At 39.5% G+C, this 24,389-nt stretch overlaps 1 protein-coding gene across 1 annotated transcript in view; it reads right to left on the bottom strand.

Annotated features, from left to right (window-relative positions):
• Window positions 1-19,529, bottom strand: part of ABCB1 (ATP binding cassette subfamily B member 1) — a 105,506-nt gene extending 85,977 nt beyond the window's left edge. Inside the window, exons 1-4 of the mRNA XM_045089761.1 lie at window positions 19,323-19,529; window positions 18,821-18,891; window positions 13,142-13,193; window positions 440-611 (exon numbers count right to left, since the gene is read on the bottom strand). Of these exons, the coding sequence (XP_044945696.1) occupies window positions 440-611; window positions 13,142-13,193; window positions 18,821-18,885 (289 nt within the window). The 5' untranslated portion in view covers window positions 18,886-18,891; window positions 19,323-19,529. The remainder of the gene's footprint in view (window positions 1-439; window positions 612-13,141; window positions 13,194-18,820; window positions 18,892-19,322) is intronic.
• Between the last annotated feature and the right edge of the window lie 4,860 nt (window positions 19,530-24,389).

Here is a 24,389-nt window from a genome sequence, read left to right on the forward strand (position 1 = left end):
TCCAGTCTATTCTGCTTCTCAGGCTACACATTTTAGAATCATCCTGGACTCCTATCTCTGACACCCATATCTATCATGTCAAAGAATCTCATGACTGATTCCTACTTATCATTTGATGTCTAGATTAGGTGGGTTTTTTTGTTTTGTTTTGTTTTTTTACCTCTTCCTGAAACTTCCTGGGATTTTTCTGACTTAACAGAGCTATCTTTTTCTACATATCTCTGCCAGCACTTTCAAAGTGGATTCTGATGCTTGTGAATATTATCTTCTCAAACTACCAATTACCAATTGGTACCAACTACCAATAGGAACTGTAGGCCAGATCCCTTCAACTTCCACACAGGTAAACCCACTAGTATATTTACTAAGAGCTAAACATTGCTTTTAGGCAACAGGTTTTTAAGTTTCCAATAAAATCAGTGCTGCAAATAATACTTACTTCCATTAGTTGTGTTTATGAAAGTTACGTTTCCTGCAATTCCTGCATTTGCAAAGCTATCTGTCATTTTTCCAAACACCAGCATCATGAGGGGGAGTGCAGCTCCATGGATGATGGCAGCCATTGTCCCCACCAGCATATACAACTTATCAAGCCAATTTGAGTAGCGAAACTGAAAAAAAAAAAAAAAAAAAAAAAAGGAAATGTAAAGAAGAGGAAAAATTAGCACAGTTTTTTTTTTTATAATTTTTATTTTTTATAAACATATATTTTTATCCCCAGGGGTACAGGTCTGTGAATCACCAGGTTTACACACTTCACAGCACTCACCAAAGCACATACCCTCCCCAATGTCCATAATCCCACCCCCTTCTCCCAAACCCCCTCCCCCCAGCAACCCTCAGTTTGTTTTGTGAGATCAAGAGTCACTTATGGTTTGTCTCCCTCCCAATCCCATCTTGTTTCATTTATTCTTCTCCTACCCACTTAATTAGCACAGTTTTATGGATAGTTTGCTCTACTTTCCAAATACATCCAAAATCCTAACATTTCTCATTTCTAACAATCCTAACAATCTCATTTCTACTACTACTACTACCATCCTGGTCCAACCTAAACAATTATGATAGCCTAATTCTAAATGGGCATTTGACTCTTATACTGAGTTCTGACCTACTTATTCATATTGGACTCAGTTTGTCTTCTTTTCTTATATATGAGGTTTGACGAGAGGGATCAGACATTCTGGAAAATTGTAAAATTCTTTAAAGGTACAACTATAAAAGTATGTATTTGTTCTTCTGATTTCCAAGGGTAGAAACCACTTTTCATCTCAATTTTTTTTTAACCAAGAAAAATCTTTACTGTCAAAGTCCCCTCTGAGGCCACCACTAAGGAAGTATTTTGCTGCTTTGGAAAATTGCTTGAGTAAAAGATCTGCCACATAATGAAATTAGCATGAAGGTAAAATTATCTGAATGCAATCAGGCCTCAATAGTAAGAAGGAAGGAGAAAGGAAGAATCCATTATATGCATGCTTCCCCAAAAGAGATTTCCTTAAAAGGTAGAATATAGCCATAATGCCTGACCAATGTAGATGTACATAATCTCTTTAATCATAGGCAGGTCAAAAGTAAAGACAGCTTCTCTAGATCCAGAAAGTGATGAGAACAGACAGTAATGGGAATGGGCTCAAGGCTCTGTGGCAGTCCACTTGAGAAGAAATCAATACTTCTGCCATATTATTCAAGGAACTAGTTAAGGACTGAAAGACAACCAAATGAAAGAAAACAGACAGATGAAGCATTCTGTGAGGGTTTGTGGATAAACCCCAATGCAGGGGATTGTCCTGTGGTTGCATGAGGTAGAGTCAGCAGGTTTGTAATCTAGGGAGGAGAGTGGATAAAAAAAGAATCATAGGTCTAGGCAGGGAACCTAAACCAAAACAGAGATCAAGATCAGGCAACATAAAAGACACATCAGCAGAAAGATCTGAGACAAGGAGACAGAAACCAATCTTAAAGTTAACTAAAAAGGAACTAATAGTAGTAACAACTAGGAATACGTACAGAATTGACAAGTGGAGAAATAAAAAGCAGAACAGTTCTTGGCAGTAGTGACTGGCAGCTCATGAAGTAGGAAAGCATTGGTAAAGCTGAGCTTTAAAATTAGCAAAAATTCAGGGTGCCTAGGTGGATTGGTTAAGTGTTCAACTTTTGGTTTTGGCTCAGATCATGATCTCAGGGTCGTGAGATCAAGCCCTGTGTCAGACTCTGTGCTCAGTGTGGAGTCTGTTTGAAGATTCTCTCCCTCTGCCTCTCCCACATATTTTCTCTCTCTTTCAAATAAATAAATTTTTTTTAAAATTAGCAAAAATTCAAGTTTGGTGGAAGAAAAATATCTAATATATACTTAGGTCTTTGCATTCAAACTTTTTCTAGGGGCACCTGGGTGACTCAGTCAGTTAACCATCTGACCCTTGGTTTCAGATCAGGTCGTGATCTCATGGGTTTCGAGATTGAGCCCGGCATTGCGTGAAGATTCTCATCCTCTACCCCGACAGGAGCAGAGCACAAAAGCCTCTCTCTTTCTCTCTATCTCTTAAATAAATAAATATTTAAAAAAAATTTCTAGCTCTTAGAAAAGCAAGCTCAAATTTGAGTTAATGACATATCCATAATCAATAACATCCTCTTCTTTATAAACTAAAACAGGGAAAATGTGGTTTTTGGCACTTCTTTCATATTTTATTGAAACACAAGCTAAATTTTGTCATTATTTACTTTGTCTTAACTAAGCATTCATCCATCTCTTCAAAAAAAAACATAAATAAGGGGCGCCTTGTTTAGGCGACTGACTGCCTTCAGCTCAGGTCATGATCCCAGAGTCCTGGGATCGAGTCCCACATCGGGCTCCCAGCTTCATGCGGAGTCTGCTTCTCCTTTTGACCTTCTCCCCTCTCATGCTCTCTCTCACTCTGTCTCTCTTTCTCTCAAATAAATAAATAAAATATTTTTTAAAAAACATAAATAAGGAGAAAGAGATGGACAGAAGCCATTTATTTTCTCTTAGAGACTCCTTTAAAGTGGATAAAATATCATGTTCCTTAGTAGAGGAAGAGAAAATAGTTGATATACAAAGATTTCTCTCATCACCACTCCCATAGGATCTTTTACTACCAAAACTAGTCACTGACCATAATAAAAACAAGCAGGCCACAAATATAAATATTTACTCAATGCCTACCCAATGACTAAGAAAAGACAGATAAACACCAAAGGTGTAAGTCTTGCCGTCAAAGTGCTTAAAAAGGAGAAGGAAGGCCAAGCAAAGAAGTATATGCAATCTATATACTGCACGCTAAGACAGTGTAGTGTATGCAGTAAAGCAGACATAAAAAAGAGCAAATGGTCATTTCCTCCTTTGTGGAAAAGCCCCACAGAGGAGGTTTTTCATCTTCCCAGGCTTGAAAGTTTGGCATGTGTTCAGAAGCAAGAAAGAAGGCGTTCCAGCCAAAAAGAACAGGCAGCAGAGCAGTATGCTCAGAGAAGATGGGGGTATGTGGTGTAGAAGCAGTAATAAAAAGCTGACTGGCCAAGAAGCACCCTTCACGGAGTGAGGGCAAACCAGAGGAGACAAGAGTTGGAGGGAAGGGACACAGGAAATTTCTTTTTGTGCTATTTGATTTCCAGGGTGATGGTTCATCCTGGAAATGCTATCCGAGAATGCTCATGGAAGGAATTCTGAGTTTGGAACGCAGTTTCATGATACTGGCGTATATAGCAGAAGTCATGTGAGTTGGATAAGATCATCCAGGAAGAGAGAAAGAGTGACTGGGATCAAGAATAATTTGAAAATGAAGTAATCAAGACAGCATGTTGACTGGGGCAAAAGGAAAAGCAAGAGAACGGACACCTGACAGGGAAGCAACATCGAGGACAGACTAGTTAATGAAGTCTCACACATGTTTACAGGTACATCAGGCACAGTGGTGACTGGTAAACAAACAGGAAGGAAACTGAATTGGGCAACATCCTACAGAACAAAGAAAAAAAAATGTTTCAAGAACCTGAGTAGATGGATCATTAGTGGATCTTTTTTTTTTTTTTAAGATTTTATTTATTTATTTGCCAGACAGAGATCACAAGTAGGCAGAGGCAGGCAGAGAGAGAGAGGAGGAAGCAGGCCCCCCGCTGAGCAGAGAGCCCGATGTGGGACTCGATCCCAGGACCCTGGGATCATGACCCGAGCCGAAGGCAGAGGCTTTAACCCACTGAGCCACCCAGGCGCCCCTCATTAGTGGATCTTATATCTAATGGGTAAACAAGATATCCCCATGATGCCCCAGCACCACTCAGCTTCAAGGGGGTACAAGTCCTTTCACAATGGAAGGGTTCAATATGTCATCACCTTAACCAAGTGATCAAATTTAGTATTGTGGAGAAGTCAAATATTCTGACATTTGATATTTCCAGATATGAGACATGAAGCACACAGCATCCCCCACACAATCTTCTTACCGCAAAATATGTAATGTGAATGTATTTATAATTTTCAGAATATTAAAAATGTAAGCCATAGAAGAACAAGTGAAATGATGCCATAAGAAAGCAATAAAAAGAGTCTAGAAGATGAAGCATTCTATAGGACTAACAGTATAGTCTTTTCAGCATGTATAGTCATTTCAGTCATTCAATAGTATATCATTTCAGTCATTTTGAACAAGAAAGCTTCTAGACTTGGAAAACACAATATCTAAGTGATGTCACTGACTAGATCCTCTTTCAAACAAATCAATTGTAAAAGACATTTCTTTTCAGAGATAACAGGAAATATGTGAACGTGAACTGGACATTACATAATATTAAGGAATTAGTCCTCACTTTATTAAATTGAACACTATGTTATGTTTTATAAGAAAATGTCATGTAGGAAAAATTTTGAGGTGTGTCAACAGGCAGCTTTGCAAGAAACATCACAAAATCTATAATTTCAGGTGAAATGGGAGGCAAAATGTTAACAGTTGTTAGATACAAACAATGGGTATATGAGCATGACTTTTATTGTTCTACTTTTCCATATGTCTGAAAGTCTTCACAATAAAACTTGGTAAAGGGAGAATGGTTCTCAAATAGGCAAAGCTTAAGCTTCATCACAAGCTAGAAGGAACAAGCTAAGAGTAGGCACAGATACAAACACGTTTCCAAGAACAAGGACAAAGCAGACAGAGCTCAGAACCTCATGTTTACTTGTGACAGGAGGCAAGACTGATTTCTGGAGACAAAGTAATAAGATTTGAGGAAAGTAGTAACATAAGACTAAGTAGCACAAAGGCCTCAGTGAAATGTCTAGTTCTATCACTTAATAGGAAGGGAAGTTTGGGGAAAATAATCTCTTAACAATACCTCAGTATCTACATTTATAAAATGAGGAAAATATTCATATAGGCAGCAAGCCTCACATGGTGGTTGTGAGAATGAAAGTGAGAAATAAACTTTAATTAGGCACACAATATAATATAAGCAAGTACTGTTATGGGTTTAGGAAATGTAAAAATTAATAAGACTGTTCATTAGTTTACAGTGAAGGAAACGAAAACAATGTTGTGACACATCAGGTAAAATGTCAGACAGAGGCTTAAACTAATTATAATCAGAGCCCTTCAAATATAAGGAAATGTAAGATGTTTGGCTAGATATTGATAAGAAAGATAGGAGGCCTGCACCTAGAACTATGTAGAAGGAAGGATGATACATAAAGGCAAGTGGTTTAGGTAATATTCAGTAGGCTTGATGGTTAACTTGACTTACCATGGTGCCTGGGTTGGAGAAAGAAGTCAATGAATCCATTAATTTATTCATTCATTCAACGTTCGAAAGATTATTTGTTAAGAAACTAGTAAGGCTCATGTTTGGTTCTAGGTAGTGGCAACAACAGTGAAAAAGACAAGCTACCCGTCCTCATAGAGTATACACTCAAATGCAAATAGAAAAAGGGGGGATTGATGTATTCAATATTCACTCAGTATGTAAATACCTAGTAAAGAAAACATATAAAAACTCCCTCCCTCATAGAGCTTAGACCACAATGACAGCAGAGTCAGCTGGCTTAGCCTGCCTGGTTAGGGACTTCCTGTCTGAGAAGACAACATTTGAGCTAAGACCTCAATGACAGGAAGGATATAGTTAGTTTCTTGATGATCTGGAGACAGAACATTTCAGGCAGGAAAGGCAAATGCAAAGGTCCTGTGGTGAACAAAAGCTCTGTGTATCTCAAGGACCAAACAGAATCATCACTGTGGCAAGGACAGAGTACAGGAGGTTTGTCTGCAATGAGATCAGAGATGAGCCAGAGGACAGATTACACAGGGCCTTTCCAGCCAGAGGAATGACTCTGGGTTTTACTCTAAACTTCCCAACTAAATACAAAAGAAAGGCAGGAACTGAGGAGATTTTATGTGGCTACCAAGGATAGAATGGCTTTCAGGAGAGCAGAAATGGAGCAAGGGGACCAACAATACAGAATGGCTGAGAGAACAAAGCCTTGGCCAGGTGTGGTAGGCACTATAATGCCCCTGCTCCGTACACAGGTCCATATGCTAATCCCAGGAAACTGTGAATGTTTCCTTACATGGTAAAAAGGACTTTACAGATATTAAGGATCTTGAGATAGGGCCTGTATTATAGATCCTGTATTATCCACGTGGACCAAATGTAAAAACAAGGATACTTATAAGAGGGAGTGGGGGGTGGGGTGGGGTTCAGACTCAGCAGGAAAAATGATGACTGAAGAGGTTGAAGGGATGCAGGAAGAGGCCTTAAGTCTAGGAGGGCAGGCCATCTCTAGAAATTGAGAGGGGGGGAAGGAAACATTTTATCTTGAGTCTCCAGAAGGGATCCTGCTCTGTTGACACCTTGATTTTAGCCCAGTGAGACTTCAGATCCCAGAACTATAAGGTAATAAATTTGTGTCGTTTGAAGACACTAAATTCATGGTGCTTTATTACAAAAGCAAGAGTAAGTAAGTACACAAAGTCCAAAAAAGGATAACAAAGATAAAAGGAATCAAATATTGAGGCTGAAATGTTGAAGAGTGACACCTTTGAGTTTATAGCTTCTTAGGTGGAAGTCCACCCAGGTGATAAACCCAAGGTCCGTGTTCACAAGTATAATTTATTAGGGCAGGAGTGAAGGCTTTTGGAACTGAAAAGGTCAAAGAACATCAGGCCAAGGAGTCATTATTAAGGTTACCCAAATAAAAGAATGATGAGAGCACAAGTGAGAGAAGTAGAAGCAGTTACATGCCAACGTCCTCAATGGAGGAACAAAAGTAACTACAAATTGGTAAAGGAAACCGCTGCAAATGGATAGAAGATACTAAAACTGTGTGGAATGAAACTGAAACGGGAAAAGTCTTGCATGAATTTGGAAATGTCTATGTGAAAGGAGATTATGCTGAGTGAAATAAGTCAAACAGAGAAAGTCGATTATCATATGGTTTCACTTATTTGTGGAGCATAAAGAATAGCATGCAGGACATTAGGAGAAGAGGAAAAGTGAAGGGGGAGAAATCGGAGTGGGAGATGAACTATGAGAGACCCGACTCCAGGAAACAAGCAAGAGTATTAGAAGGGAGGGGTAGGGGGATGGGTGAGCCTGGTGGTGAGTATTAAGGAGGCCACAGTTTGCATGGAATGCTGGATATTATATGCAAACAATAAATCATGGAATACTACATCAAAAACTAATGATGTACTGTATGGTGACTAACCTAACACAATTTAAAAAAAAAAAAGAAAAGAAAGTATGAAAACGTCCACTCCATTACTGAGTCCTGGGTTAAAGAACCTTAACCTCACAAGCTAAGATGACAAAAGAACAAAAGACATAGAGAGGAGTGTCTGGGTGTCTCAGCCAGTTAAATGTCTGACTTTGACTCAGGTCATGATCCTGGCCAGGGAGGGGGAAGGGGTACAGTGGGGAGGGGTGTCCCTGCTCAGTGGGGAGCCTGCTTCTCCCTCTCCCTTTGCCCCTCCCAGTGCTCATTCTCTTTGTCAAATAAATAAACAAAATCTTAAAAAAAAATTTAAAGAGAGGTAAGAAAAAAAAAATCAGCAGACTGCAGCATCATGGACGCCAAGAGACGAGCATGGTGGAGAGATCAAGCACTACTTAAAAGTCAAGATAGAATCAACACATGTCTACTGAATTTGGTGAGCAGTAGGAACAGAAGCCAAGTTATAATATGTTAAGAAATGAATGCAAAGTGAAACTAACACAAGTAAAGGCAGCGCCTGTGTGTGAAGCAAGCAAGAGAAGAGTGGCTTGAAGGATGCTGTTGGGGAAAATGAAGACACCGCCCATGTAAATGCCAATGGGAAAGACCCAGAAGGGAGGGAGAGACTATAGATACAGAAGAGAAAGGATAATAATAGTAAAGTCCTTGAGAAGGCAGAGGATGTGGGACTCAAGGTACAAATGGGTGAGTTACTTTTTTTTAAGAGAGTAGGAGAGAGTGTGGGGGGTGGGGAGGGGCAGAGTGAGAGGGAATCTTCAGCAGGCTCCACACTCAGCGCAGAGCTTGACATTGGACTTGATCTCACGACCCTGAGATCATGAGCTGAGCTGAAATCAAGAGTCGGGTGCTTAACTGAGAGAGTCACCCAGATGCCCCTCATAAATGATTAGTTTTAAGAATCAGATTCTTGCGACGCCTGGGTGGCTCAGTTGGTTAAGCAGCTGCCTTCGGCTCAGGTCATGATCCCAGCATCCTGGGATCGAGTCCCACATCGAGCTCCTTGCTTAGCAAGGAGCCTGCTTCTCCCTCTGCCTCTGCCTGCCATTCTGTCTGCCTGTGCTTGCTCTCTCTCCCTCTCTCTCTCTCTGATAAATAAATAAATATCTTTAAAAAAAAAAAAGAATCAGATTCTTCCTCTGTTACCTTAGGAGGGAAGGAGGAAGGATCTGACCCAGGGAGAGACAGGCTTGTATATTCTGTTTGTGAAATAAAAGAAGAGCTCATCCACCAAAGGGGGAAGAAGAGAAGAGAAGTGGGAAATTTGAAAAGTGTAGAGGTTTGACTTAGCCAGTGAGAAGAGGAGGGGTAGGATTCTGGCTGGGAATATACCTGTTGTGAGGTGTGTGACAACAATCAGGTGAAAGAAAGCAGACCGTGATGCTGTTTGGATAACATGTAAAAAGATGATTTTTAGTTTGGGCAAGAGAAGCAGCTGCTGGAAAAATGGTGGGGCAATGGGCCAAACATCCAGAGAGAATAGTGAGCAGGTTGAAAAGAAAGGAGATGGCCAACTGATTTAAGCTGCTCCTCCAATAGGTCACTCCAGGGGCACAACAGTTTCAAAACATAATAAAGGATGTTAGTGTACAAGCAGATGGCTGATGTGAAGGGGGTAAATAGATGATTGCACCTGTGAAGGTCAAGGAGCCATTATCCGAACACCATAAAACTTATGCAAGATAGTAGGAGCTCTGAGAGCGGAAAGGGAGACCCTGTGCCTGGTGCTAGAGTCTCCAATGATGGATGACCAGGTGGCCAGAAGATAACGGCATAAAGAAAAAGACTCTTTGATTCTGGGCAGATAAAAACTTAACCGATCATAAACTATCATAAATGATTCAAGTTGTTAAAGGCTCTAGCTCTGGAGGGGTACTTGGGTGGCTCTGTGGGTTAAGCAACTGCCTTCAGCTCAGGCCATCATCTCAGGGTCCTCAGATGCTGCGTCGGACTCCCTGTTCAGTCGGGATTCAGCTTCTCCTCTCCCTCTGCCCCTCCCACTGCTTGTCCATGCATGTGTGCTCATACATAAAATCTTAAAAAAAAAAAAACCTCTCTAGCTCTGGAGTAAGCAGATTGTGGCAAATTCTGGACCTGCCCTCTTACTAGCTACGTAAATCTGTGACTGTGAGCGCATTGCTTAACTTGTCTGAGTCTGTTTCATCATCTAGCATAAGGTCAGCGCAACCTCGTAGGTTATCAGGTCACTGTGCTTAACAAGTATGTGGCACAGAGGAAGCACTAGATAGGTAATAGATCTTATCTATTTAAAAAAATTAGTTTTTCAATAAGATACAAGAAGTAGAACGTTCAGAGTCGAAACCGCTGCACCTTTCTGGCAAGAGCGTGTAATCTTTCAGGAGTGCTATGTGTAGGAACCGCAGCCCCACTGGTATTTTTCTTGTCCTGATTTCCATCTGTTCCGTTTCCTTACTTGCTTTAGATTTTATTCTACTTTTATGTTTCTTGTTCTGTTGAAACAAGGCCCAGTATTTTTAAAAAAATGCTTGTAGAAAAACTTGAATATTGCCTACCTCTTTTTGATCACAAGACTTTCTCAAGACTGCCAAAAAGTCTCATAGTAGAAGTAAGGTAATACTGTAAGCTGAAGACTTGCAGTTTTGAAAGACCTGTATCCAAGGCTGGACCTTGGAGGGCATCTAGAACTTGGATTTAGGGTTGGGGTTAACTGATAAAAGTGGCCAAATTATTTGGCATAGGTGTTCTATGCTGAATACCTGCCTTCCTTCTATGAGTCTGGAATTCTGGTATATGCCAAGCCTAAATGATCAGCCCCTAGCACAAATTTTGAGTGCTGAGTTTCTAATGAGCTTGTCTGATAGCATTTCACAGTTGTCCCAATTTAAGTGTGACTCCACTGGGCAAAGACTCAGGGGAGCTTATGCCTCGTTTCTCCTGGACTTCTGCCTCACTCTTTCCTTTTCCCCTTTTGATTTTGCTTTGTATCCTTTTGCTTTAATAAATCTTAGCCATGAGTATTACAAGTAGGACAATGTGCTGAGTCCTGAGAGTCTCTCTTCTGAGTGAATCACTGAACCTGAGCTTTTGGGGGGCCCTGACACATGAGTTTTTGTCTTAGCTGATAACATCAGCACTATACTGTGAAAAGTTCTGAATGTGTCCTCATGTCTGTAAGTTTTACATACAAGTTCAGTTCAGTTTTCTGTGTCAGCTCTTCAGGAAAAAGACATGAGGAAAAGCCATATAAATAATACAACTCTTCCTCAAAAGGCTTGCAGTATATTCCTTCTATGCTATCTTGAGCAATGTGATTGAGGACATGAACTTCACAGGTCTGAATCCTGGCCCTGTTGTGTACCAGGTGGGCAAGCTAGTATGTCTGGACTCAGTTCCTTTACCTGAAAGATTAGAATAATAGTAGTATGTATCTCAAAGGGAGTTGTAACAGTTAAATGAGTTTTATGTACTTAGGACAACACATGGCATATAGTATTGTATGTGCTGTTATTCCCTCACACTTAAACTCCAGATTTTTTTTCTTCCGTGGCTTAAATTGTATGGATGGTATTACCTCTCTATATTAGATTTATTAGATTTTCTTTTTTTAAAAGATTTTATTTTTTATTTGACACAGAAAGAGACAATGAGAGAGGGAACACAAGCAGGGGGAGTGGGAGAGGGAGAAGCAGGCTCCCCATTGAGCAGGGAGCCTGATGTGGGGCTGGATCCCAGGACCCTGGGATCATGACCTGAGCTGAAGGCAGACGCTTAATGACTGTGCCACTGAGGAGTCCCTAGATCTGTTAGATTTTCTAAAATGAGATTTAAAAATATATATATATTTTATTTATTTATTTGACAGACAGAGATCACAAGTAGGCAGGAAGACAGGCAGAGAGAGAGGAAGGGAAGCAGGCTCCCGGCCAAGCAGAAAGCCCAGTGCAGGGCTGGATCCCAGGACCCCGGGATCATGACCTGAGCCGAAGGTAGAGGCTTTAACCCACCAAGCCACCCAGGCGCCCCAAAAATGAGACTTTTTTTTTTTAATTTAAGCTACAAATAATAAAAACTAAACCAAAAAAGACAGAAACATTTTGGTCTCAAAATAACAAAACTGAAATTAAATCTTGGGAATAAACCATATATATATATATATATATATATATATATATATATATATATATACACACACACACACACAAATATACATATATATAAACTTTTTAACATAAAAGGCTCTTTTAATAAATAAGAATGAAGTATAAAACAAAAACTGCCCCTTGGTCACCTGAGTAGTCTTTTTTTTTTTAAAGATTTATTTATTTTAGAGAAAAAGAGGGGGCAAGCATGCATGAGCAGGGGAAGGGCAGAGGGAGAGGGAGAAAAAGAATCCCAAGCAGACTCCAAGCTGAGCATGGAGCCCAACATAGGGTTCAATCCCAAGGGCCTGAGATCATGAACCTGAGCTGAAATAAAGAATCAGACACTTAACCTACTGAACCACTTGGGCACCCCCCTTCCCACCGAGTGTCTTTTTAAGAATGCCCCAAACATATAGTTTCATTCTCAAAATATTCCAAAGAGAGGAGAGATAGGACAAAAGGTGAAACCATAGCCAGAGCAACTTTATGGCAAGAAGATGACCATGTAATATTTTATAGTCAATTTGCTAATATCTGCTTTATAAGATGGCCTACACCTCCCTCACCACCAACTTTTAAAAAAAACATCTGATGTGTTATGACTGAATTATAAAGTATGCACTCACTGTCAGACTTCATTTGTTCAGTAGTGTTACAGGTTCTCGGGAAAGAATAAAAGAAGGACCCAGGTAGAGAGAGACCATCATCCAACCACAGCTTTAAATCCCTGTCTTATTCTAAATCTGACACAAGAAAAATTCTAAGCAATGACCATGCAACCAGAAAATGAGATGAAGAATTTTATAAAGGTTTTCAAATTAGAGATTATTATTCAGCACAAAGAAATGATGACAGGTACTAGGTTCATAGTCATAAATAATGCATTGCTAACTTCTATTTTTTGGGTGCCTGAGACTTTGACCTCAAATCTGCCAGAATTTGAGAGCCACTGATGACAAGGAAACTTGTATCCTATTAGAACCACACTCTACCTAGTGGCTGAGACCAATCACAGGAAAAGTGCTTGCATAGATAACAGACCAGAAGCCACATAAAAAAATTAGCAGAACACTGAAATGTAAGCCAAGAAGAGTGGCTGTTGAGGCTCAATCATAATACGACATGATTGGCATTCCACTGAAAACAAGCTAACTTAAACCTATTCATTTCGCCTCTTCATTAACATATGCTCCAAGACTATTATTATACCAGATGAAATATCTCTTTTCTAGGAAAAAAATCAAATTTCCAAAGCAATTTGATCACTAAGTAAATTCAGACTCACCATTGCAAATGTACTGACAGTTGGTTTCTTTTCTTTCTTCTCATCTTTTTTACTGAAAAATAGTAATAGATTACACAAAACTATTAAAATTACATAAATTTTTAAATGACCAAATGAACATAGATCCTATATTTAATAATAGGACAAAGAAACACATCTGTACTATTCCATAGAACCATATGTTAATAGCATGATCCCATTAATGAAGTTTAAAAATATTTACATGTATTTTAGAAATCTGTATATGTGATTATCACTGGGTATTGAGATTTCTATCAAAATATTTTCTTCTTTGTACCTTTGGTATTTCCTAATTTTTTATGATGAATACACAGACATACAACTTTTGCAATTATTAAAAATAATACTAGGGTGCTTGGGAGGCTTGGATGGTTAAACATTTGCTTTTGGCTCAGGTTATAATCCCGGGGTCCAGGAATCAAGCCCCGTGTTGGGCTGCCTGCTCAACGGGGAGTGTGCTTCTCCCTCTCCCTCTGCCCCACCCTCCTGCTTGTGCTCTTTCTCTCAAACGAATAAAACCTTTAAAAATATTAAGAACATAAGAGAACGTACTGTTTTCATTCTACAGTCTCCAATTTACAATGGTTTGACTTTTGGATGCTGAGAAAGGGTTATGCATTCAATAGAAACTCTGCTTCCGGTAAGGAAGCTGGATGTTTTCCCTGGGCTAGCAACATGCAGTACAGCACTCTATCTTGATGCTGGGCAGAAGCAGTGACGGACAGCTCTCCGTCAGCCATGAGATCATAAGGGTAAACAACCCATACACTTAAAACCATTCTGTACCCATACAACCATGCTGTTTTTCAGTACAGTATTCAATAAATTACATGAGATATTCAACACTTTGTTACAAAATTGGCTTTGCATTAGATGATTTTGCCCAACTACAGGCTAATGTAAGTGTTCTCAGCACATGTAGGGTAGGCTAGGCTAAACTATGATGTTCAATAGGTTAGGTGTATGAAAGGCATTTTCAACTTACGATATTTTTAACTAACAAAATGGGGCTGGGGGAAATACCTAAGTTAAGGAAGATCTGTAATTAGAAAATCATTCATATTCTCCAGAGTTAATTCTCTTAATCATTATCTAAGCAATGCTAGCAGTAGATATTCTATCTACATACTACCTACATATTATCCTCAATCTTTCTACGAATGGAGAGTGGTGGCAATCAGAAGCTGGGCATAAACTAACCTAAGAAGAAAGGTAATTAAATCATTCTCTCTCAGTCAATCTAATTCTGAAAGGAAGTCTGGAGCCCTAAATGTACCATTAAGGCAATAAGTCCAATCTAGAAAAGCTATGATCAGAAAAGATGGTCTGTAAACTGTCAGAAAGCTGTCCTCAGGAATAAGAAGGCTGATTATTACTTTGAGCCCAGATTCAAATGACTCTAGCTATAAGCTGTTTTCCACTCTGTGTAACAGCCACCTAGAACATGAAAGCCAGCTAACCGAAAGAAGCCTCTGCCTCTTTATTTTCATATGTACCAACTAAAGACTATTCCAGAGAAGAATCACATGATTTTTATACAGATTTTCAAGTTCAAAAGTAAATTCGTCTTTGTCTTTGTTCTTTATGCTAAGCAAGGTCAAAGAATTGAAGAGACTTCTAAAGGAAAAAAAAATCCACAGTTTACTCCATATTTGGCTTTAAAGTGATGTTAGACGGACATGAAAACACACAAAATACACAAACATAACTCTTCAGAATTGGTCCCACCCTATTCCCAATAAAGCATGGTTTCAGTATCTCTGGAACCAGGATGAGAGGAAAAAAGCAGTCACACATAATTGAATTTTAGCTCCAAGCCTTTTATTTATTTTTTCATTCTCTAAAACTGCTCCTATTCTGGAAATTTTATAATATTTCAAATACTGGCTAAGTAAACACTTCCCATACACAATCTCATTTAATCTTATCTCAATCTCTGTGAGGCAGGCACATTTTTGTCCTTCTGTCAGAGCTGAGAAAGCTGCAGGTGAAGAGAGTTCAGGAAGTTGCCCAAGGTCACACAGCTGGAACAAAGCCAAGTTTAAACGGAAAAGCCTGTCCCCTAAACACTAAGCTACTATTCAGGGCAACTTCAGATTTCTAGGATACTGCATTATATAAAAATACATTTCCACATTGATCTCTCATCCCTACTAGATCATTAATTTATCCTCATCAGCTTGAAACACAGGACTTATAAAAAGCTAGTCTCTTATCAGACCTTTAGAAATACATATATTCCAAATGATACTATCACCCAACCAATATACATATTAGGAAAGCCACATGCTTCTTTTTAATTCCGAATTAGAACATATAGTTAAAAAAAAAAAAAAAAAACTCACAGAACAAGAGATGGGATTTGTGGTTATCAGAGGCTGACAGGGCGTGGAGACGAGAAGAATTTGATCCAAAGGTACAAAGATAAGGCTGTCCCAGGGGTGTAAAGTACATCAGGAGGAGTACAGTCAATAGTTCCATATGATACATAGGAAAGTTGTTATGAGTAGATCCTTAGAGTTCTAATCACAAGCAGAAAAAAGTCTTTTTCGCTTTTTCTTTTTATTGTATGTGTATGAGATGCTAGATGTTAACTAAACATAGTGTGATAATCATTTCACAATATACATAAGTCACAACATAAAGCTGTATACCTTAAATTTACATAGTGCTGTATGTCAATTATATCTCAATAAGACTAGGGAAAAATATACAGTTATACCAAGAATAATTAAAATCAGTGATGATGAACACAGCTTAGTAAGAATTTCTCACCTAAAAAACCCACAATTTTGTGTTAAAAGAAGTCTATAGGCAGGGTAAGAAGCAATAATAAAATGAAGGTATGAGCAGGCTCCAACACATTTCTTTACCATCTCCTTCCACATAACCTCAGTACTTCTTACTCCAACATCCCTAAGTGGTTGAGTATTTTTTTTAAAATATTTTATTTATTTGTTTGACAGAGAAAGACACAGCAAGAGAGGGAACACAAGTAGGGGCAGAGGGAGAGGGAGAAGCAGGCTCCCTGGTGAGCAGGGAAGCCCAACGTGAAGCCCAATCCCAGGACCCTGGGATCATGACCTGAGCCGCAGGAAGATGCTTAAGGACTGAGCCACCCAGGCGCCACCCCCTCCAAGTGGTTGTATATTAAGGACATAATTCTTTAAGGTATCAAACAAAACAAACAACCTAAAAACAAAAAGGGCAATATCTTCCTTCCACTATGCAGAGTTTTTTTCTTTTCGTGTATATGAATATTTTCATTAAGAAAACTTTCAAATAGAAAAACTGAAAAAGAAAAAACACTGATAATGACTACCCACACAAAATTCACCTAGACTCAACAATTGTTCACATTTATACCATACGTTCTTTTATCTAAGTCAGTACACATTATCATCGTTAATATTTTGCTGAGCCATTTGAAAGTAACTTGTAAACATCGTGGCACTTCACATTTTCCTACCATTTTCACATTTCAGAAAATAGCAATTTTTATATCAACTAATATCCAATCTACTGTCAAATTTCCTCAGAATATTTTCTATAGGTTTTTCTTTTTCTGATTTTGAACTTAGATATAATCGAGGTTCACATATTATATTGGATGGTTTTGTCTCTTTATCTCTTTTTTATCTTTTTTTAAAAGATTTTATTTATTTGACAGAGATCACAAGTGGGCAGAAAGGCAGGCACAGAGAGGGGGGAAGCAGACTCCCCACTGAGCAGAGAGCCAGATGCAGGGCTCGATCCCAGGACTCTGAGATCATGACCGGAGCCAAAGGCAGAGGTTTAACTCACTGAGCCACCCAGGCACTCGAGTCTCTTTTTTAAATCTATAAGTCCTTCTTCTGCCTCCAACCACATTGACTTTTTATAGTAATAAGATGTCTTGTAGACTGACCTGCATCTGGATAGGTCAGTGTCAAACTGAGTCCAAATTGGGATGTGTGTAAGTATAAAATGCACAGCTGATTTGAGAACTTGGTATGAAAAAGAGAATGTAAACTGTATTATTAATAATTCTGATTACATATAGAAATATCTTAGATATTCCAGCTTCTTTAGAACATACCTTCAAAATTAATTTCACTTGTTTCTTTTTTAGTTTTTTAATGTTACTACTAGCAAATTAACAATTACAAATGGGGCTAACATTATATTTCTATTGGACAGCATCAGTCTAGAACCTTGATAGGGTTCAGACCAAAATGTTTTTGCAAACATACTTCCCAGGTGGTGTCACGTCACTAACACAGGACTCCACTGAGTGATGCTAGGTCTGATCACTAGGTTAAGATTGCTAACTGCAAAAATCTCTCCACTGAAAATCCTCACTTTCTTTTTGCCTAGCAAACAGTTGGGATAATCTTTAGATACAATTTTTCTCCCAATGGTTTGAGATCCATAACAACACTTGCCTGAGTCAGTGATAACAATGCAGGTTCCAATAAGTTAGCTGGCATTCTTCTACAAAAAATATTCCTTTATTCTCACTACCTTTTCCCACCTTTTTTGTTTTCCTCTTCATTTCAGAATTTTATTAAAGATTCATGGACTATAATGTATACAGTATTTCACAATCAAGTACAGTGACCAGCTCTTGTGTTCTTTTTGAACAACAAAAATAGTCCAGGTTCATTTTTGTATGTGTCCCCCCATCCCAACATACATGGTTGTAATTAGCCATTTCTCCAGGGAGTACAGCTTCCATTTAGTGAGGAATGGTATTCAGAAACGAAGATCTGGCAATAAGTGTACTCACTGCTACTGTCCCCTTCAATGGATAGAAAGTGAACTATTTTAAAACTCGTGAGTTCATACTGAAGTACAGTTCAAATTTAATATTGTTGTTAAAACCTTCTTTGATGTCCCTACTTACATTTTTCTTTTACATTGAAAAGCTTCGTTTCTAATAATAATATACTCACTAAATAAATAAAATCGTTAAAAAAATAATATACTAACTTCTTTTAGTTTTTTTTTTTTTTAATTATTACAATTTACAACTAAGAATGAACTTATGGAGCAAAGTTTAAAATTTCCTGTATGGACACTGCACTGGGATCAAAATTTTCTTAACATTTCCCTATGTGGTTCCATTACCAATGATTACACACGAGGCTAGTAGCTTCCTAGTCCTGCAGTCCTCTTTTTTCAGAATTTATTCTACAAGTGTCAGATATGCATTTCCTTTGAAACAATAACAACATCAACAAAAACCCACGTTTAACACCTACATGTGGTTTTGGCTTTCTGTCCCATCTGCCATGCCACAAACATGCAATGTTTCTGTGACCAGAACGTTTATGTTTTACCAGAAGCAAGAGACTGGACCACGGAGCAGAGCGCAAGCAGCACATGTCCGGGGACGTGGGCGAGCAACAGCGCTCGTGAAGCAGAAAGTTCATGAACCACAGAAAAGGATGTGAGCGCAGTGGCGTGTCAGGGGCAGGAAGGCTGAGAAAGAAGCTCGCCAAGGCCGTGGGAATGCGTAAACGCAGTCCTCCACTCAGACAGAGAACTTCCGCAGAAAAGCCATTTGCGTTTAAGGTTAAAAATACCATCTTCTTTTATTTCAGAGCTGGAGACTAGAAATCCATCTCCCAAATTTCTCAAGCCACGCACAGTATGAAAGTGAAACAAACTGGCTACCTTTTTTTGCCCATTTTCAAGAAGTTCTTCTCTGCTCTTCCATTACGGCCACCTTCAGGATCCATTGTGACCTGAGGAGAAACCACAGGCCACCGGTCAGATGGGGAACCCGCAGGAGGTGGAGGTGACAATAGTCCACGCCGGCAGCTGGAGGGCGGCGGCGCATCCTGGACTTTGGCGGACGCCGCCGCGGGGGCTCTCGGTCCGGGCTCCTCTCGGGGCGGTGATGTTGCCCCGCGCACCTGCGGCGGGCTGGGAAACCCGCTCTCCGGACCGCGCCGGCTCTTAGCGCTCAGGGCAGGGCAACCCAGTGCGCTTGGTAAGCGCGGAAGACTGCGGGCTGGGGTGCTCCAGGAGCATCCCGGGGGGCTTGCTAAGAGGAACCTTCCCCTCCCTCCTCTCCGAAGCCCTTCTCCCACGGGGACCCAACTCAGGAAATTGGGGAGCCCGACCCTTCCTGCGAACTTGTCCCCATCTGGCCCTCAGCTTCGCGCGCCCCTACCTCGGACTTTCCTTCGGACCATCCACCAAGATGTCAATTTTGGAAGAAGAGAGATCGTAAAGGAAAGACCGGTCAGACACGAACAACGGACTCGGCTTCTTAGAGCCGGGAGGAGCCGCTGCTCGAATGCGCCCGGGTTTCCTGCGTCCCTGGGAGTGAGGCGAGAGCTCACAGCCCACACCCTGGCGCTCCCGTGCCCAACCAATCAGCCTCATCACTCCGGCTTGCTCTGGGCTGTGCTCGCCTTAATGCTGATTGCAAGAGGAGTTACGTAAACAGGCTGGATTTGCGGGAGGAATGTCCTCTCCTTTCTCTTGCTCTTCAGTAGAAGTACCACAAGAGAAATGCGTATCAGCTGGATCATGGGGGACACTACACATTTACAGAGTCATATCTCTACATTTCTGCATAACGCTCCATATCCATGGAAATATTTATATTCATCAATTTCCAGTGAAACCCAATAACTTCCATGGGTCTCGAGTAGATAATAGAAATTTTCTTTGCCATTTCATCTAATACCTTTGATAAAACAATCTCCGACCTCGTCCATTCTGTAGTTAAGGCAAGTTAAACTTAGCTTTCTAGCAGCACCTGGAAAAACGCCAGGTGAAAATTTTCTCCATGTCTTTTTTCACTATGGTTGGCGGTTTCTGATGTGTAGCTGTTCATCTTTTATTTGAAGATAAATGGAAGGAGAGAGGAAGATTTTTGAAAATAGAAAATGGACATTTCAGAGTAAAATTAATATTTAGAAGTATGTGACCTTTACAGGTTTTAGCCATCAGATCAATATCCACGTTTTCCCCAAGGCATTTCTAACTTGATATTTTAATTCGGATTATCTTTAAAAAGTATCATACGTTAGCATATTACTTTAGTTGAAATCTAATTCCATATTTACTGCTACCGTTTACTATTTTTTCTTGTCCACTGTTTTTTCTCACTTTGATGAAAAGTAAGTGCAATGTTCACAGGAAGAATTCATAAAGCAGTGTTAACTCACATAAGAGCTTTTCTTCTTATAAGCCTAGGGGAAATAAATGTTTTTGTCACCTTTAGCCTTCATTCTCTGACCTACACCTGTGCCTCTCAGCCAGCTGCAAAAATTTAAAAGAAGAAAAACTTTATTTAATTGTGCTGTGTACTTTGTGCACTAGAGTACACCTGTGCCTCTCAGCCAAATGCAAAAGTTTAAAAGAAGAAAACCTTTATTTAATTGCATAGTGTACTTTCTCTACCTTCTTTAAGAAAATCATACTTGAAAGCCCTAATTTTCTTTCCATCTTCTATTCCAAATATTCCATGCCATACTCTGGTTTCTCTTCAGATTGTATACATTTTTCACTTTTTACCAAATATCCTCTGAATTGATTTTTTTTTTTCTTAGCCATACAGTCAAGTTTCTTTACAAGCTATAAATTAGATTTTCTACCAGGCTACAAATTTTCTCTATGTTGTAATTGGATATGCACGTGACAGCAGGGGTTCACTGGCTAAAGGCCTATCACCAACCCTGTGGTCCACCTGGAGTAAATGTATAAAGCTTTCATCTTTTTCACATCCATTTTTAATTTGATTCATGATTCTGCCCTTTGTTTCCACTGTTGTTTTACTTTGTCCCACCTTCAGCTTATGTAGTCTTCTTATATTTTATGTATCCATGGAAATGGCCTTAAATCCTCCCTAAAACAATGCAGGATTTTTTTTAAAGTTTAATATTATGGTAATAATATATCTACAGGCTTAAGCTTCAGGGGAAAACCTCTATCAAGAACATAAGTACTTTAAGGAATAGCCTTAAATATTTTTTAAATTTTAAATTTTTAAAAATTTGTTAATCTAAATTCAATTTAGTCCACATATAGTATATTATCAGTTTTTTTTATTTTTAAGTGTATTATTAACTTTAGGCGTAGAATTTAGTCCTACTAAATTCATCATTTGCATATGACACCCAGTACTCATTACCTCAAGTGCCCTCCTTAATGCTCATCACCCAGTTACCCTTCCAGCTTCTCTCCAGCAACCCTGTTTCCTGTAAGAGTCTCTTACGGTTTGCCTCCCTCTTGTTTTTATTTTATTTTATTTTTCCTTCTCTTCCCCTATGTTCGTCTGTATTATTTCTTAAAGTCCACATATGAGTGAAATCATATGGTATTTGTCTTTCTCTGACTAACTTCGCTCAGCATGATACCTTCTAATTCCATCCACATCATTGCAAATGGCAAGATTTCATTCCTTTTGATGCCCGAGTAATATACCATTATATATATGTCATATACATAAAATCTCATATCTTAATCTATTCATCTGTTGATGGACATCCATAGTGCAGAGTTTTTAACAAACCTCATATATATATATATATATATATATATATATATATATATATATATATATATATCTTTGAGTTTTTTCACTCCACTGGCATGAAAATATAGATATACAATGTGATGGACCTAAAGCAAAGGACTGTTCTAGCTACTTCTGAGCTGCAGTTTTGCCTTCTTTAAAAGATTTTGACTCCTGTCAGGCATTTCTTCCCAGTACTCCTGATAATATCTAACAGCTGAACTTGGCAGTTCCTTCTCAAGCTTCCTTGATTTCCAGTGAAACCCAAGTCTTCCCTCCCACAGCTTCAAACAAGCAGCGATTTTTCCTTTGAGAAGTGTGCCTTTCCATAATTCTGCACCTTCCTGTCCTCCACCGGCATGCAGTCCTTCTACCAGCTCATCTCTGTTCTCCCAGCACCCAGTGTTTGTGTCCCTGCACACCCTGTGGGATTAACACTGGCTAACATATACTAAGCACTGGCCATGTACCAGGAACTGCCCAAGCACTTGAAAAAGATGAACTTGTGGGATCATCACCAGAATCCTATGAAATAGGCACTATGACTTGTTGCTCCCATTTTACAGGGAAGAAATTGAGGTTTGTGTTATTTTCACATAGTTATCTGATTGGTAAGCAGCTGACCCAGCTCTGGAAAGCAGTCCAGCCACCCTAATGACCTCTTAATCACAAGACTACGCTGCAGTACACTATTATAGTGCAACTTGTTTGCACTGCCTTTTGAGGCCCCATTAGACATTTTCATCTACGACACTGTCTTTGAAAACCTGCAATGACTCCGTACCACCTCCTATAGCATATTTAAGACTTTCCACCAGCTTTGGGACCATCTTCATCTACCTCACCTCTTTCTAGTCTCTCCCTTACCCCCAGTACATACATACATACACATTTGTTCCATTTCAGCCTCAGATGATCGACTCTCTTCATCCTCAGTGGAAATCTTTCCACATGTAAATCTGCAACTAAATTGATTTACAACAGTTTCCATCTTCAGTATCTGACTCCACTAAACACTTTGGGAGTTAGAGTCAGAAAAACAGATTCAGTGTCATTTCTGCTGTTCTGTTGCATAAGTTTGAATGGGTTACTTAACTTCTCTGTTTTTCAGTTATGTCTTTGTGAGACAGGGGATAATAATGATACTGTATGGTGTCATGGAAAGATTAGGCGATCTGTGTATTTAAAAGGCTAGTACATCACCCAAAATAGCCCCAAATATTCAACAGTTGTTATGCATTTATAAAAATACCCCTTCTCAATTGATTTTTACCTTTCCTTAACACTCATTAGCACTCATGTATATAATTACATTCATTTATTCTCTGTTGCTTTCAGTAGAGCGACAGAGAAAGGAAATCCAGGTGTGAATAACATTGTACACCTTCATGGCCACTGCCCCCTGCATCTGTCACCATGAATACTGAATACTGCAATAACTTCAAAACTGGTCTTTCTACTTCTACGTTGACTCCTATTTAACAGTCTTGCTCCACCCTCTCATCCCCAAGTTCTACTGTTAAAGACTAAGTCAAGTCAAAATCTGTCACTAGCCCATGGTTTCCTCTCTTACTCAGACTAAAATACAAAATATTTCCCATGGTCTGTAGTCTCTGTGTGATCCGGCTTCCTCTCACTTATAATCTCATCTCCTATTATTCTTCCCTCATTCTGTTCCAGTCTCATTAGCCTCTGCTCTTTGTTTTCTGGCTTTTTATTTTTTTAAGATTTATTTATGTATTTGAGAGAACGTGCACACACGCACGTTCAGGCGCCAGCATGAGAAGGGGCAGAGGGAGAGGGGAAGCCAGCTCCTCACTGAGTGCGGAGCCCCAAGGGGGCTGATCATCCCAAAACCCCAAGATCATGACCTGAACTGAAACCGGAAGTGGGAGGCTTAACCGACTGAGTCACTCTGGTATCTCTCATCAGCTTCTATTCTTTTTTTCCTCCGAAAGACTTTATTTATTTGTTTGAGAGGAAAGTACGATCAAGGCGGGGGAGGGGGGGTGTTTGGTGGTGGCGGGGGCAGGGGGAGGTGCATGCAGAGGGAGAGGGAGAAGCAGGCATCTCCTGAGCAGGGAGTTCCAGGAGAAGCTAGATACCAGGTTCCTGGGACCATGACTCCTGGGATCATGACCTGAGCCAAAGGCACCTGCTTAACCAACTGAGCCACGCAGGCGCCCCTCATCAGCCTCTGTTCTTTGAACATGAAAGTATGCTCCCACCTCAAGGCATTTGCACGTACCATTACCTCTGCTGGAAACTTTCTTCCCCTAAGACAGTTGTACAGCATGACTCATTTCCTCATTTTTTCAGATCTTTACTAATATAGCACGCTATATTGCTTAAAGCATCTTGGTAAATGCTCATGAAATAGCACATGGTAAATGCTCATGAAATAAATGTCAAATAAATGAATGAAAAAAATAAATGAGTCACTTGACTCAGGAATGTGTGGACTAAGTGTAAAATTATATAAAAGTTTTTGATTCTAAGATAGAAAATTGTTTTTAAATTGTATAAGGTAGAAAGATTCTAAGATAGAAAATTGTTTTTAAATTGTTATAAATCGTGTTTGTTTCTTTCCCTGATCTCTCCAATAATTCATGTCCTCTATTTCTCCTGGTCCTCTATTTCACCAATCTGAGTCCAAGTTGAAAGTTCAATATTGTGAAAGAAGACATACAAGTTTGTGTCAATGAACATAAT

Source organism: Mustela putorius, unplaced genomic scaffold (assembly GCF_011764305.1).
Source record: "Mustela putorius furo isolate JIRA1106 unplaced genomic scaffold, ASM1176430v1.1 tig00003845_pilon_pilon_pilon, whole genome shotgun sequence".
In the NCBI taxonomy this organism is placed as follows: domain Eukaryota; kingdom Metazoa; phylum Chordata; class Mammalia; order Carnivora; family Mustelidae; genus Mustela; species Mustela putorius.